Source organism: Dermacentor albipictus, chromosome 7 (genome assembly GCF_038994185.2).
Source record: "Dermacentor albipictus isolate Rhodes 1998 colony chromosome 7, USDA_Dalb.pri_finalv2, whole genome shotgun sequence".
Taxonomy (NCBI): Eukaryota; Metazoa; Arthropoda; class Arachnida; order Ixodida; family Ixodidae; genus Dermacentor; species Dermacentor albipictus.
Genome location: NC_091827.1, coordinates 81,531,187 through 81,547,590, shown reverse-complemented (window position 1 = coordinate 81,547,590; position 16,404 = coordinate 81,531,187). Strand labels below are relative to the sequence as shown.

The following is a 16,404-nucleotide window of genomic DNA, read 5'->3' as shown; positions in this document are numbered from 1 at the left end:
ACTTGAAATTCAGATGGGCTATTTCAGACATACTTTGTCGCAAAAAGTTCTTCAATGCGCTCAGGAGAAGCGCACATATTTTTCGAAGATACTGTTCCCGGTGCTTCCACCCCGTCTTTAGTGATTTGCTCTGCTAAGGATACGGCAGAGCGGGACGCGCCCACAACACTACGTCTACTGAACCTCACCGTGGCGCTGAGTTCAAACTTGATTTTGGACGTTCTCATTGGCACCGTTATTTCCGATTCTGGCCCCCTACAATGGGCCAAACGCGGTTGTCCTCAGCGAGCCGCAGTGCGCTCAGCCAGTAGACTGGTAGCGGCACCGCGTGGTGGCCGCGGTACCTACGCTACGTGGCATCTCGCGGCTACATGCAACTGCATCGTTTGCTTTTGTGCGCGACAGGGCTCGAGAGCGCGCTCACGCTCATATGTTCCCGTGTGGCTGTGCTACGTGGGTGCGGACTGACTTTGTCCTGCACCAGCTCGGCCGACGGATAGTATAGGCGCATCGAACTTGCTCATTCTGTAGCGCTATCAACAGCTCGTGACGAAGCAAAATCGTCCAAGGCGTCTGACCAGGAGCGGCCAGGAGTGAGTGCGCGGTGGCAAGCGTCCGTGTGGTATGACCTTAAGTGTCGCCTGGTTCGAGGCCAGCTGAGTGTTCAAAAATAGTCGAAATGGGCGAGACCCGAAGGCTACGAAAGTGACAAGCAGGGTGGCCAAAGTTTCATTTCTACGCAGGTGGCCGCGGCCGAGCGTGAGCAGACGATAGTCGGTGTCTTCCAGAAGTGCGTAATAATTATTGAAATTCGAAAGCATATATTCGTTTACTTCAGCCTGCTTATTTACCCGCGTGAATAAACATACGCAGTAACTGTAGGAAGAAGCGCACTGATCCAAACGCCCCTCTTGACTAATGACAGTCATTGGCCAATAGCAGTCGCCTATGCGAAACTGCTATATTATGAAATAAAGCGTCCTGAAAAGAGCGAGAAGCAGATTTCAGTTCAAAATAGAGCGTTTGAGGGAAAGGTAATTCGCGCTCCTCTAGCTAGATCCATGCGTCGCGCACAACTGCGAAATTTTCCTGAGCTGTTCACAGCAGCGCATGCCCTCCGCGGACTGTGTTTTCTCACCAAGCCCGAGGGGTTGTTCAATGCCCCTTCAAACATTCTGTGATGCACTTGAGCGCACTAGAGTAAAATGACAAATAACGTCATTTCTGCATGTTAAAAAGCAACCGCTTTGATCGTTTCGCCGTGTTCCTGTTTTCCCCAGTTCACGCTATTTATTCCTTCCCCAATAAACCAAGCAGCGGTCAGTATGACGTGCGCTTCTACTGGCACATTCTGCACTATTTCTCCTAGCGAAAACGCCTATTACTGGTCATACGCAACATTTTCAACATTCCTAAACAACAGCTTTCGTCCTGGCAAATTCGAGCTCGCACGTCCTGTTCTTTTCTGTGTCGTTCATTATTTGATATGTGTTGGGAACGTTTTCACGTAAATTCACGTGCGAGACTCCGCGAAATTACTAGATAACAAAGCCAGCAGTGAGTCAGAATTGAGTGCCCCCGATTATCATGTACACTCAGGAGGGTTCTTTAGTATATTAAACTGGCTTGAACTGAACTTACTTCACTTATTGTATCTAGAGTGTTTCTCCACATTGTAATAAAATAGGCAGACACTTGATTCATGTCGTAATGCTTGATTCGTAGTGTTGATTCGTAATGTTCGAGTCGTAATGTATGTGTAAATGTTGATTCCAGCCAATTCCTGCCCTCTAATGTAGGTTTTTTTTTCAGTGTCCTTGAACCTCAACGCAACGATTCCAGGTACGAGACGAATACTGTTTTCTTTGCCGTCTTACAAACATTTCGCGTATCTCAGGTGTCCAGATTATAATTTACTCTTGAGATTAGATTGGCCCCACAGTGGACATAAAAGACCTTCGCACTGTGCACTACGTTCGGCGAATTGGCTACACGAGACATTTTACATCCATTATGTTTGCGCCATGTAAGGCTCCATCCCGCGATCGTATTCTCGTATGGGGAGTGTGAATGGCTACAAAGAATCAGGCGGTTAAGTAGCGCAAATGCGTGTCGTAAGAACTGCTCTAATGCCATAAATCTGCCAACACTCTACCTGCCAAGGTGGCTCATAATCTTTTATATTGCCCATAAAATTCGGTTTCGCGAGTATTTTTTTAGCAATAATTCGATCCCAAACGTACGTCCTGTTGCTGTATAACTGATACGTTATTACCGGTCACAGTATGCAGTAATAACGACAAATTTTTGATCGACAGATCGACTGATTGTCGATCGGAAGAGTCATAGGTGGTGTTTACCTTCTCGATTCGACGTACAGGATGTGAGAGACAGCGCAGCGCAGTGCTCTCCAATAGGCTTCCGAAACTACGATTCTTCACCTGCACCAAAAGCACGCGTAAATGCGGTTTTTTTTTTCTGTATCGCCCGCATCGATGTGCGGTTCGAGACTGGTAGGCTAACCAGCAGCCTCATACTCTGGAGTGTAACCCCGTCGCCCTTGCGCAAACGTGGCGGATGGTGCCGTGTGCTTGGCATAACACAAGGGCGTGCGGAACGCCTTCGTCTCGTACGCGTTCCGGCTATGCAGTCCGTCGCAATCATTATGAAAAAAAAGGGTGAGGCGTGCAGTCTTCACGTGGACAACACGAACGGCGGTGTTTGTGTTGTCAACTTTTCTTCTCTTGTGTCCTGTCTGCACGCCTCACCCTTTATTGCAATGAATACTTACCAACTAGCTCAGCTTTCTTTCTTTCTAACCATCGCAATCGCCTGCACCGGTTCGTACGACACATATGAGTGCTTCAGCGAGGGGCAGTAATGAGCGAACGAGAATTGCAGCAACAGATTGATGGAGCGAGTGCGGGACTAGAAGGAGTGACGCTTCCCTACCGTAGTTGTAAAGTACCCAGTAACAACAATTCCGTTTACTGCAGCATATAATGCGTTTCGTCGAGCCAAATCGCAGCGTAAGTGTACTTTACGAGACGATGTGCGATGTACTAATTCCAGGCGACGCTGTACGTCGCCTTCGAAAAAAAAAAACAAAAGCATATGGTTAGAGATTTCAGGCAGGAATAATCTATTGACAGATTAATAATGGGACACATGTGTTTCTAGTAAGCTTATTTTCACTGAAAGTGACACGCGCGCGCCTAGTTGACATTCATGTGTAAACGGAATACGACTATTGAAATGTGCGGTTCATAGTAGCCTGTTTTATACCAGTAGATGCAATCAATTGCAGTCCTAGCTTAGTTTACTTCAAATGACATATTGGAGGTACCTGTGGGTGGTAGAAATATTTAGTACTGCAGAAGATCCAAGAGTTTAGAGAAATCTGACAGGCGATCTTCTATAATTTCATAAGTTGGCCAATTGCGAAAAGACAATGACAGCAGATACTATTAAATGTGCAAACTTGTGAACAAACACAAGATGGCGAGATCAGTTATAATAAAGATATCTCGATGCATTGTGCGCTAATAGTAAGCGTTAAGCTAATTGTTAATTGTAGCTAAGCATTAGCACTAAATGGTAGCAAGCGATCAGTCATGCAAACAACTGTATTAAAAATAAACACTCGGAAGAGTAATAAACGTTGCATGACAAATTTAGGTTAATTCACTGATAAAAATATAACTGACTAAAACAAATAAAGCACAGCTACTAACATTGCCCGACATCATTATGCCGGCAGTCTCCGATAAAATTTTGCAACGTTGCCAGAACTCACAGATACCTGTTACTCCTGCCCTCGCTACCAACCCTGCTCCCCCCCCGCCCCAAACGTGTGTTATGCCTAGGCGTACCTAACGCATAGCTGGAAAAGTACCTCTATGAGGCATTCTGTAATTTTGCTGCTAGTGTATTATGCACAAAAAAATGACACAATAACCCCTGTTCTCTGCAGAGAATTTACTATCACCTTGTCAAACCCTATATCGTAAGTAGCTGATGAGCTTTCGACGGGTCAAACTCCAGTCAATGGACGGCTGAAATTCAGCGACGAGTAAGTTGCCAGTTACGCTAGCACTTGGCCATTCGGTCAAACCCTAGCATCGGAAATGTGAGCCGCTTCACTAGGTCAGCGGTTTTACACGCAATGGACACGCACGTTACTGTTCAGCCTTCTAGAACAGAGATGAACAACGCAGCAGCTTGCTCACGAACGCAAGGTCAGTGCTCACGTGGCCACGTGCTTGTCTTTCCATGCAGTTCACAACTTCGCCTGTCTCAAGGAAAGCGACGCAGGACCGTGCCGTGCATTCATCACTCGCTACTACTTCAACACGACGACAAAGACATGCGAGGAGTTCACCTACGGAGGCTGCGAGGGCAACCTCAACAACTTCGAGACGGTCGAAATATGCAAAGCCAGTTGCGCTCGTGAGTATTGGCACAACCGAAGTGCCGTGGCTACGTGGTCCATAATTACGACGGCCATTCGCGAGCAATGTCATAAAATCGCGTCGCTAAGTTATGGGCACAGACTCTGTCCATGGGTGCAGTTGCGCGCAGAATTACGTCATCATCATCGACCTATTTATGTCCACTGCGGGACGAAAATATTCGATCCCCAACACATTTGTCTTGCTCCAGTTGACACAATGCCCGTAAATTTGCCACTGTCACAACACCACCTAGTTCTCTGCCGTCCTCGACTGCTGTTCTCTTCCCTCGGTACCCATTTTGTCCGTGGTTTACCTGCCCTACGCACTACGAGGTCTGCCCAATTCCATTTCACCTATAATTACATAGATTCGAGTGCGCGAGGGTTTCCAAAGAAATGGGAGCAACGGGTGTGACGCAACACGCCAGACACAGCTGTTGTGCTGGTGGCTACAGCGTGCGCTTGTCTGACAGGCAAGACATGTCACGGACAAGAGCGGTAAAGTGACTAAGTAGGACGGTCATGGCAACGAAGTCCGGGCATCTCGACACTCCCAGGAATTGACGCAATCTTGTGAGGCCATGCGTGGCAACAAAGACGGGGAAGCTCGACATTACCCCGTTCGTTTTTTAGTGGTTCTTTGCTACAAGCGAGGGCCTCAAAGAAAGCGAAACACATATTCAAAGAAAAGCAGGAGGCTTATTTCAGGAAGTGGGTTACGTAACGGCGTGCGGCTTCTTCCAGATATTCAAGGAATCTCAGAGACGATAGCGGAATGTTGGAGCAAGTCCCTCTTTTACCGTTATTCTATTACATATACATGCATTCCTGCCCGTGCATCGTTTTTGCACGGATTGATTGTACATCACGAATCTCTTCCAATAATCATTATCAGATCCTAACTGTTTTTGTTTCCACTCTTTAGCATCGTCGATTGATTTAAACCGCCACATAGCTCCTTTAAATCATTCAAAACTGTCATCAATCCAATAGCGTTTAGAATGCGACATCTACTCTGCATACGTGGCAATTCTAGCGAAGAAGGTTATAGCGCCGCCTTTTTCGTCTTCGGCGAAGACGAAAGTATCGAAATGCAGCAAGTAGTTTTCCACACGCATTTTCGCTTGTCTATAGACCATCTGGTGCCAGTGTTAAGGCGCTTGTAAGCGGCGTTGCTAAGCGATTGCATCTCAAGCACACGGGAATCCATTGGGACGTGTTCCTTGGCATGCTTAGCAATGTTGAAGAGGTACCTATGCGACCGATATTTATGTGAATAACATGTTAGTTTCGTGAATGATCGCGGGCAGTCAGCAGAAAATTTTCGCATAAGGGATTGAGGAGCTTTCAATGCTGCCTCTGGATTTTCTTTTTTGTTGGTCTTAGTGACGCGAACCAAAGCTCGCCCTCATTGTCACTTCTGTCACGTGCTTGGAAAGATGTGTAACAAGGAATGAACAGAATATTAGAAACGAATTCTAAGACAACATGGCCCCTGATTAATTTAAGCCTTTTTCATTGAAATGCGAGGCAGATTTGTAATTTGCTGTAAAAACCACGCAATATCAGGGTTAGTAGCCGCGTAAGTAATACCACATTTAATGCCGGTACTTGGAGGCCGCGGGTTTGTGGGTGGACCCCATTTCTTATTTTCTTTACAATGTTTCGTTATCCATTAGCTTGCCATACTGGAACTTACTTAAGTAAATCTCTTGCTTGGGCTAGTTGGTTCATGTTTCAATGAGTAAAGGCAAGGCGCAGAAGACCAGGACTGTCGCTTGTGTCCTTCTTCAGTCCTGGTCTTTTGGGCCTTGCCTTTACTCATTCAAGCATGAAACTTACTATTCCCTTCTGAGCGTTGGCTCGCACATTCACAGCTGTGACTGTTTCTCGGACGTAGTTGTTTCAAGATAATACTGTAAAAGCTTTTCTCATTCCTTTAGCACTTGCCGCCATTGTGCAATACATCAGAGGTTATTTTCTGATTAGGCCATAATTGGTTCATAATTAGTTATAGGAATATTGCGAACCATTACAAGACGGAGAGGCGCCATTACGCCGATCCTCACAAATCGCTTAGCAGAGAACAGCAAGCGATCTATAGGCAAATACAGGCGGGATTCTTCCCGCACCCTTACCTTCAAAACTAGATGTACCCAGAAAGGTACGAGAAGGAATCTAATTTCTGCAAGACTCAGTTAGGCATGCTCCGACACGTCATTGGAGTATGCGATTTCGTCAAGGCAATCCCCCACCTCTTACCTGCCCCACTACCCTACCCCATCCCTCATCCACCCTTACCGAGCGATGGGAGACCTTGCTAACCAGCCCCGCAACTGGAAGACCAGCTCGTCCTGATCTCCAGGGATCAGGCGGCTAGGGAAGCATATGGGTCCCATGAAGAGGGAACCACTTCCATCGACGGCGTCTAAGTAGATGTCGAGCTCGGCTCAACAAAGTTGTTTCTCTCTCTCTCGCTCTCTGATTAGGCGAAACGGTTGAGTCACAATGTTCCTAGGCTGTGCAAAACAGCGTGTGCTTGCCACGCTGAATGCGGAAAAGTGTTTGGCAAGGGGTAGACGAGATTGTAGACTCTTGGGCTGGTACTAAGGACGCAGGAAAGTATCCTGGTAAGAAAGGGTCAGGCAAAAGAAAAAAGGCAGGCTAGTCGCCTGTCAGCTTCTTTTCCTACCCTCGATGCGAAACATGCGCAAGACAGGAAACCTTCTCAAAACATACAACAATCTATGAATTGTGCATGATTAGAAAGGTTAGTCCGGTGGGAGGCGGTCTCCTAATCGCGCTATTCAGTGTCGGAACCGCTGCATGCATGTCATTGTTTGAAAACGATTATGTGCTTGGCTACGAAATGGTTCATAGTTTCTTTCTGCAACATCAAATTAATGCAGAAATGTTTTTTTTTTCGGCTTGTTGGACGTATGATACATGGTTGCTCCTAATAAAGTAGCAGTCTCTGTATGTCTCCATCCTAAAGATGACTAAACAAAAATAGGACCTTTTTCTACAATACTAACGAAACCTGAAGCGCAGAGTGCTAGTTCATTCGAGTTCGAATCGCGTCCTCAGGAACAAGAACGCTATTTTGACGAGCTCTCCAAAGTCGCCATCCTTAGTTATCTTGCACTCCTACGGCACGGTTATTGCAGATCCTTCTTTATGTTGACCAGCGTTGGAACTTCCCGGCCGGTGTCGAGTGTAATGGCGATGCTCGCGAGTGCGTGTGGTCGGCTGTATTAATGACCACCTGCGCTCTTTACATCGCTTCAAAGGTCGGAAGTAGGAAAACGTTGGTAAGCGTATTACCGACTGTATTAGAAAAAAAGTACAAGCAAGTTATTCGACGGGAATGACGAGCTTCTATGCTTGCTCCGAGCACATGAACCAAAAACATGGGCAGTTGCAGCGCTCGTATTTTGTACTGTCTGGTGTTACAATTGATGATTGTTAGGAGTGTTGAGCTGGATCGAAGTTCAGTAGGCTTGATGATGGCCTTCAACGGTGCTAGATGTGTACTGATTCGGGCGAGTGCTTTGCTGAATACAGAGCGCGGGTAATTCGCCTTCTCGCGGAGTGCCTTGAGCTTGAATGCATTTTCTCTTTCCAGCTGAGACCGAGTACGAGGCCAAGTGTCTCTCCAGGCCCGAGACCGGGCCGTGTAGGGCTCACATGGTCCTGTGGGCCTACGACGCCAACCTGGGGCGGTGTAAGACGTTCGTTTATGGTGGCTGCGACGGCACCGACAACAAGTACCCCACTGAGCAAGCGTGCGTAGCGCAGTGCCAGCACCCACCGAAAGGTGATGTGCCCACGCGATATTTGCGTGATATTTTATTTATTTGAAAGTCCTACAGCGCCACGAACACATTAGTTCAGGAAGCATATTACAATATTCGGTGTCAAGCTACAAACGTCATGTAAGATCCTCGCAAAAAGAAAAAAAATCATATAAGTAGGTTGGTGAACATTTCGTGACAACGTAAGTTGCACGAATGTTTGATACGATGTGAAAGCTAGATCTAATACTAACCATTTTGTATTAAACACGTCACTGCTGCCTTTTTCGCATGTGGTACTGTGCCAACGCTCTCACCTTTCTTTAGCCATTTCTCGTAACTTCAACTATGTGCAGATTTCTACCAGGACATCACTGTTGCTTTTTTTTTTTCAGTCATGCAGATCTTATTTGTCGACCTACCTCACATGTTTATTTTTTCCTCATTGTTTTTCTTTCTCTATATTACCCAGCCTACTCGATGTCCTGTAATCAACCAGCAGGTAACAATAAATTAGCAAACAAATATATAGACAATAAACAGCAATGATAAATAAATAAATAAATAAATAAGTACATAAGTAAATAAATAAATACATTGAAATGGGGTTTATTGCAGCCCGAGCTCGGGTCTCGCGCTGCGGCGGTAGGAGTCCGCACAGCACCACGTGTATATTACCCACTACAATTGTCCCCGCGGCGAAGAGGAGCCATCCTGGCGACCTAAGGTGATGACACGATAAGGGGATCGTGGTACGCCTTCAGGCGGCTCATGTGAACCGTCTCGCGGCCACGGTGGCATTTGTCCGAAAATGGCGTCAACGGTTCGACCATATAATTCGCAGGCGATATACAGGGGACGATCCGGTACGGACCCTGATATTTCGGTGCAAGCTTCGGGCTAAGGCCTGGAGCTTGGAAGGATAGCCGGAGGCAGACGTCAGAGCCCACGGTGAGGGACTGTGTGGGCTGATCGTTGTCGTGGCGATCTTTGTGGATTCCTTGGGTATCCGACATGAATGAGCGAGCGAGTTGGCGGCATTCTTCATCATGGCGAGCAACTTCGGAAAGAGGAGTGAATTCAGAGGCACCCGGATGATATGTTAGTTCGGTGTCGAGGGTAGTGGATGGTTCACGTCCATAAAGAAGGAAAAATGATGAGAAGCATGTGGTAGCTTAAATGGCGGTATTATATGCGCACGTCACAAAAGGGAGGACATCGTCCCAATTGGAAAGATCAGGCTCAACATATATGGTGCACATGTCACTAAGAGTGCGGTTGAATCGTTCCGTGAGACTATTAGTCTGTGGGTGATACACCTTAGTGGTGCGGTGAATAGTGCGGCACGCGGCGAGTAGCTCTTTAATAACTTCCGACAAGAACACACGTCCTCGGTCACTGAGCAGTTCTCACGGTGCGCCGTGCCGTAAGATGAAATGCCGTAAGATGAATGCGGCGACGTCGCGAGCAGCAGCCGAAACAAGTGCAGCAGTTTCGGCATATCTTGAGAGGTGGTCTACTGCGACAATTATCCAACGATTTCCGTTAGTAGTGCATGGAAGAGGCCCATAAAGGTCAATGCCAACCCGATCAAATGGACGTGCAGGACGCGGTGAAGGTTGCAGCGGGCCTGTCGTATGAGCAGATGTCTAGCGTCGCTGACAGGCTGCACATGACCGAATGTATTTGCGGACATAAGAATACATGCCGCGCCAGTAGTATCCTTGGCGGAGCCGCTCGTAGGTTTTCAGGACGCCAGCATGAGCTTGTTGTGGATCGGCGTGGAAATACGTGCATATGTCGGAACGCAAATGGCGAGGGATGACTAGCAGCCATTTGCGACCGTCTGGCTGATAGTTTCGGCGGTACAAGATGGCGTCCCGTAGCACAAGATGCGTGGCTTGGCGGTGAAGGGCTCGAGGGCATGTAGCCGTTGAAGAACCGTGAAGAATGTCAATGAGCGGCACAATACACGGATCTTTTCTCTGGTCTGACGGCATGTCAGTAACAGCAAGCATAGCAACCGGGCACTCTATGGATGAGGGTGGCATTTCGTCGCATCGCATGGGCGATCGAGAGAGCGCATCTGCATCGGGATGTTGACGCCCGGACCGATAGATGACGCGAATGTCAAATTCTTGGAGCCAAAGAGCCCAACGTCCAAGATGCCCCAACAGGTCTTTCAGTGACGCAAGCCAGCAGAGCGCGTGGTTGTCTTTCACAACGTCGAACGGACGGCCAAATAAGTAAGGGCAAAATTTGTGTAAGGCCCAAACTATAGCAAAACATTCTTTCTCTGTGGCAGAATAATTGGATTCTGCCTTCGTGAGAGCACGACTTGCATATGCAACCACATATTGCGGAAAGTCAGGCTTGCGTTGAGCAAGGACCACTCCAAGACCAACGCCGCTGGCGTCCACATGAACTTCGGTGCACTCAGGTCGTAGTGGCGTATAACAGGCGGTGAGGTAAGCAGACGACGCAAATTAGTGAAGGCTCGGTCACATGCCGGAGACCAATCGCAAAGGTCACCAGGGCCAGCCAAGAGCTTCGTCAGGGGAGCGATGATGCAGGCAAAATAGCGCACAAAGCGTCGAAAATAAGAGAAAAGACCGAAAATACATCGGAGCTCTTTCACTGTAGTCGGCCGCGGCAATTCTGCGACAGCACGAAGTTTTTGAGCGTCGTGAACGACGCCGTCTTTGGAAACGACATGGCCAAGTATGGTCAGCTGGTGGGCTCCGAAGCGGCAGTTCTTCAAGTTGAAGGCCGGCGTTGGCGAGGCAAGTAAGGACTTCGTGTAGACGAGAGAGTTAAGTGGGGAAATCAGGGGAGAAAACTACCATGTCGTATAAATAACACAAGCAAGTCTTCCATTTGAGGCCTCGCAGAATATTTATTTTTTATTTATTTATTTCACAATACTGTGAAATATGTGTCGGAATACTCTCCATCATCCTTTCTAATGTCGCGGGCGCATTGCCGAGGCCGAAGGGCATTACTGTAAACTCATACAGGCCATCAGGCGTAATGAAAGCTGTCTTCGAGAGGTCGCATTCATCCACTGGCACTTGCCAGTTGCCCGATCGCAAGTCCAAAGAAGAAAAGGATTCGGCACCATGTAGACAATCCAGGGCGTCATCTATGCGCGGTAGAGGATAGACATCTTTTCGTGTAATCTTGTTGAGGCGACGATAGTCCACACAGAAACGAATCGAGCCATCTTTTCGTTTCCTTAATAAGTACTACTGGAGACGACAAAGGGCTGCAGGATGGCTTGATAACACGACGTTCAAGCATGTCTTCAACTTGCTCGGTGATAACACGACGCTCGGTGGATGAGACGCGGTATGGACGCTGGCGTAATGGTTCGCGATGTCCCGTATCAATGTGGTGAGAGATGGTACTTGTGTGGCCTAATGATGCTTGGTTCCAGTCGAAAGAAGCGTGAAAGTCATTTAACAGTAATTAGCCGCTCACGTTGTGTCGGCTCGAGGTCATCGACAATAGAGCGACAAAATATATCCGGTGATGCTAGGTTAGTTGCACATGGGGTGTCAGTGCTGTTACGTTGGCAGTATCCACGTCGTCGGGAACAGGGAAATGCACAATAACGTCAGCGTCCACGGTCTGGATGGTACCAATAGTCTCGCCACAGTGCAAAGCAAAGTGTACGAATTTGGGTTAGAAATCAGTATTTCTGCAGCACCATGGCGAACCGTGAGGAGGGCGAAAGGAAGCAATATAGGCTTGCGGCAAATGAAGAAGGCAGCGGGTGGAAAGATGAGCGTCGCTTCGGCAAGCGATGCGCATGAAAGAGGGACAAATGCAGCACTGTGAGGAGGAAGGTCAGTATCTGAAGCTACACAGATCCAGCTAATATCACGAAATTGATAGTCGTGAGATGGCAAATTGCACAGAACGGAGAACTGAATCTCAGCACGTGCACAGTCAATGACGGCACGATGGCGCGACAGAAAATCCCAACCGAGAATCACATCGTGGGAGCAACAAGTTAACTCAAAGAAATCAATCGAATACGAAATGTCTCGAATCAGCGCCCTCGCAGTGTACATAGCGACTGGCTGAACTTGTTGTGCACTGGCTGTTCTAACCTATGGTACCGAAGGCATCATGGTCACTTGCCGTAATGCACGACAATGCTTCTCACTAATCAAGGATACAGCAGCCCCTTTATCGACGACCGCAAGCGATCTGATGCCACCAACGCATTCTTCAATAACTTTAGTAGGGGAAAAATGAGGACTTTGATGTTCCGACGATGACGCAGTTCGTGCCTCAGGAACTGCGGAAATCCGTTTTCCGCCTCAGTAGTACTGGCACTGGGCCTACGACGCATGGGTGAGAGTGAGCGCCGACAAGGGGAAGGCGAGCGGCGAGTACCGTAGAGCCGTGACTGCGGTGCCAGTATGTCACCAGCAGCGTTGACTTCAGGTGGTCGTCCTTGACGTATACAGAATGGTCGGAAGCCGGGGCTGGGTGGTCGAGGGGTGCCCACGAAGGCCGGAAAGCGCCAGCGGCAGAAGCGCGCTACATGTACCGGGGTACCACAGACAATAGCATATTGGGCGGTTGTCAGCAGTGCGCCAAGGATTTGTACCCTGCTGCTGTGCACTGAAAAAGGGAGCCGCCGACTGGCGAGGCGAAGGCGGAGGAGAGAACACCTGCGTGAGAGGCGCCCGTACAACGGCTTCAGAGGCGCGGCCACGGGAGCCGGCTCACACGGAGGTGGAAAAGCTTCGGTCACTTGCTCTTGAATTACCTGTCGGATCGCTGTAGCCAAATATTGAGAAGGCTTCTCCGTGGCCGGCAAAATCGAGAGCTGTCGCGTGACCTCTTCGCGCACAAATTCTTTTATTTGCGTCAGCAAAGATGTGTGGTTGTCGCCAATAACAAATGCTGCTAACGAATCATCCACAGGCTGTGGGCGCCGAGCTAAGATGCGTTGTTTCCGCAGCTCGTCAAAACTTTGGCACAAATTGATAACTTCGGCCACGGTACGCGGATCCTTTGCTAACAACATCTGAAAGGCGTCCTCACCAATGACTTTCATAATGTGTTTTATCTTGTCCTGTTGTGCCATTGAGGAAATCACCAGCTTACACAGGTCAATGACATATTCGATGTAACTTGTGAAATTTTCCTCGTGATGTTGCGCACGCCGCCGTAAGCGTTGTTCGGCACGAAGCTTGCGCACAGAGGGGTGCCCGAACACTTCTGCGAAACTTGTCTTGAATGCGCTCCTTGTTCTGAAATCGTGTTCGTGGATTCGGAAGCAGAGGTTCGCGACGCCGGTTAAGCAAAACAGCGCGTTGTGCAACTTGGTGATATCGACCCACTTGTTATGCTGGCTCACCCGTTCGTAAGATGACAACCGATCCTCCACGTCATGATCATCAGTGCCGCTAAAGATGGCAGGATCACGCTGGCGCAACACACCATAAACGATGACTGCCGGAGGCTGTAGGGCATCTTCCTGGGTGGTTTCGTCAGGCATGGTCGCAGCAGTCGGTAGCGCCCGGCTTCGCACTTTCAGTTTCCGAGGTTACCCAGCAGCTCCACCAAATGAAATGGGGTTTATGGCAGCCCGTTCACAGGAAGCTCTTGATCACGAGTCCCAGCCCTTCACATCAGCAACCCGAGACAGGGTCTCGCGCTGCGGCGGTGGCAGTCCGCACAGTGCCACATGCATATTACCCACTACAAACTAAATAAATAAATAAATAAATAAATAAATAAATAAATAAATAAATGCCGGAACCAGTGCGTCAGTGCAGAGACGTACGCTTCTGAAGGAGACGGACAAGTGTAATTACTGGGTCTCTGAAATATGCCCTGAAATTTTTAGAATTACGGGGACAACAGCAAAAAGCAACTTTGCTCTCAAAGCTCACATTCCCTATGAATTGTGTCCTTCCGCAGAGCTGGTCGAAGGATACGTGATGGCATCCCGGCAGCTGGCAGAGTCCTACAGTGAGTTCAACTTGTACGCTCCTTAAAAAATCAACTTGAGTTATTTCAATGCTGCTTAACCCATCATTCCATTTATTTATGAGGTCCTTACGTGTCCCGAAGACGGTCATACAAATTAAGCATTGTTTTTGTCATTGTGCTTTATTGGGTTGATTCTTTTTTTTCATAAGTGGGTCACATTTTGATAAACCCAATTTCCGAGTGTGTGTTCGAGTCCACTCGCTCACATGCATGTACGTTCTGGCAAGGCCACCGTTTATTTTCACGTGCGACGGTACCGCCACGGGTGACAGTGGGTCGTTCCACTCTGAAGGTCTGAAAGCTTGACAGCTATGTTTCCGTAAAGTGTACCAGAACAAGCGTTCAACTACAATTGACTTGGCAAATCAGTTCTGCAGAAGCCGTTTTAAGGCTATTGCCTTGGGACCTTTCGAATAAGGGCGAAATTTCACAACTATGCCCAATAGAGAAGCATTGTTTCCAGGCTGAATTACTTGCCGCACCTAAAATCCGGGTTTCTGAGCTCAATTCAACGGTCTCCAGTGCGCCGTACAAGCGTTGGTACTTTAGCCGATTGGAATTATCTACTACTGCAGTGTACCGATTAAAAAATTAATGACAACAGTAATAATAATGGAGATAAACATATTAGTGGTTCTATGTGCTTGAAGTAGAACCTGCACTAGAATGGGACTATCCCTCTGCACTGTTCGTTCGCTTGTAATAGCGGATATGAATCTAAATTGCTTTTAATTTTTCGTGAGTGGCAGTGAAAATCCCGATTCGTGATGTTACTTTTTGGCGCCGAACGCAGATTATCTATGAAAAGCATGAAAGGCCCGACTAGTGATAAATTTTATTTCTTTGTTCTCGCTCTCTTGTGCGCTTCTGTGGGACCGTTCGCTCGTGGAGAACGTGATTATTCTGATTTTGTAAACGTTAAGTATTTTTCAGTCATCTGCCAGGGATGGACGGCAGTCTGTTTGACTGCACTGCATGCTTTTAATAAATGTGCTTCATGGCTACCTTTTTTTCGAATATAAGACTCCTTAAAAACGCTTTTTAGAGTATTAAGGCACAGGCTAACATTGGGTTATAGCTCAGCTTGAAACAAGGAAATTAAGTTCTTTGTTTGAAGTTTGCTTCCTTTCGCAGATACGACTGAAGTTGAGGGCATCTTCTCTGTCCCAGAACTGCTGTGGGAGGATGGTAAGTGAGCCCATCATAGAATAATTTTCTGTAAGAAACAGTCACCAATCGTTTCAAGTTTTTCGGGAAACTCCTATGCTGAACAAATGTCTGGGCATGGTGTGATGTAAACTGTTCGAATAAAAAAGTTTCACCCTACATAAAAATGAGTGTCACAAATGTCCATCAGACTACCGATTTCTATTTCTTTTTACAATTGTAGGGGTACGTATTTGGAGGGATGTTTTATACAGAAAGCAGACCGGCCGTCAGTGAGGATACAGAGAACCCTTATATCTTTACACATCGGAGAAAGGTTAAATTTCCGTGACAAAAGTTTTTTAGCAGAAAGAGTTTGTTACAGCGCGCAGTATATGGCTGTACCAAACAAAGCTTCTAACACCAAAACACAATTCGATGTTCACCATTTATTTTAGTAACAAAAACATATATATTATATATGCATATATATATTATTGAAAAAAAAAGCCGATAAAAGAATGAATCGTAAATTACGACAATAAAACGCTCAACAGTACAATAACATGCAGCGGGTGGAGGTCTTCTATTTGCATCCTACCGAATGCGAATCCCCACAATGGTCCCTCAGTTTTACACGAATGTAATAAACCTATGACATGTCCACTTAATTAATATTGCTTCATCTAGATTCCAATGTTTAACAGCGAAGCGGTCGATGGCCAGGATCTGGAAAAAACATGAGTACGAGGTGTTGACAAAAACAAATCATCATGTGTGCCGATCCTGGTGATAGTGCAGAAAGGCTCCAAGTGCAATGGCACATACTCCTGTAGGCTAAGGGACATATAATGCGCCCTTGAACTACCCTTGTCACATGTGGGTCCCAACGAGGTCCCAGGCAAAAGGGTAAGAACAGCTGTTTGTGAAAAAAAAAAGCTTTGCACTTCTTTTTCAAAAAGAACTGTTAAAAAATTTTGAGGACGCTTCAGCTTC

At 47.2% G+C, this 16,404-nt stretch overlaps 1 protein-coding gene across 1 annotated transcript in view; it reads left to right on the top strand.

Annotated features, from left to right (window-relative positions):
* Positions 1-16,404, top strand: part of LOC135896910 (papilin-like) — a 62,917-nt gene that overhangs the window by 11,544 nt on the left and 34,969 nt on the right. Inside the window, exons 5-9 of the mRNA XM_065425412.1 lie at positions 1,813-1,842; positions 4,279-4,449; positions 8,079-8,270; positions 14,191-14,241; positions 15,397-15,450. Of these exons, the coding sequence (XP_065281484.1) occupies positions 1,813-1,842; positions 4,279-4,449; positions 8,079-8,270; positions 14,191-14,241; positions 15,397-15,450 (498 nt within the window). The remainder of the gene's footprint in view (positions 1-1,812; positions 1,843-4,278; positions 4,450-8,078; positions 8,271-14,190; positions 14,242-15,396; positions 15,451-16,404) is intronic.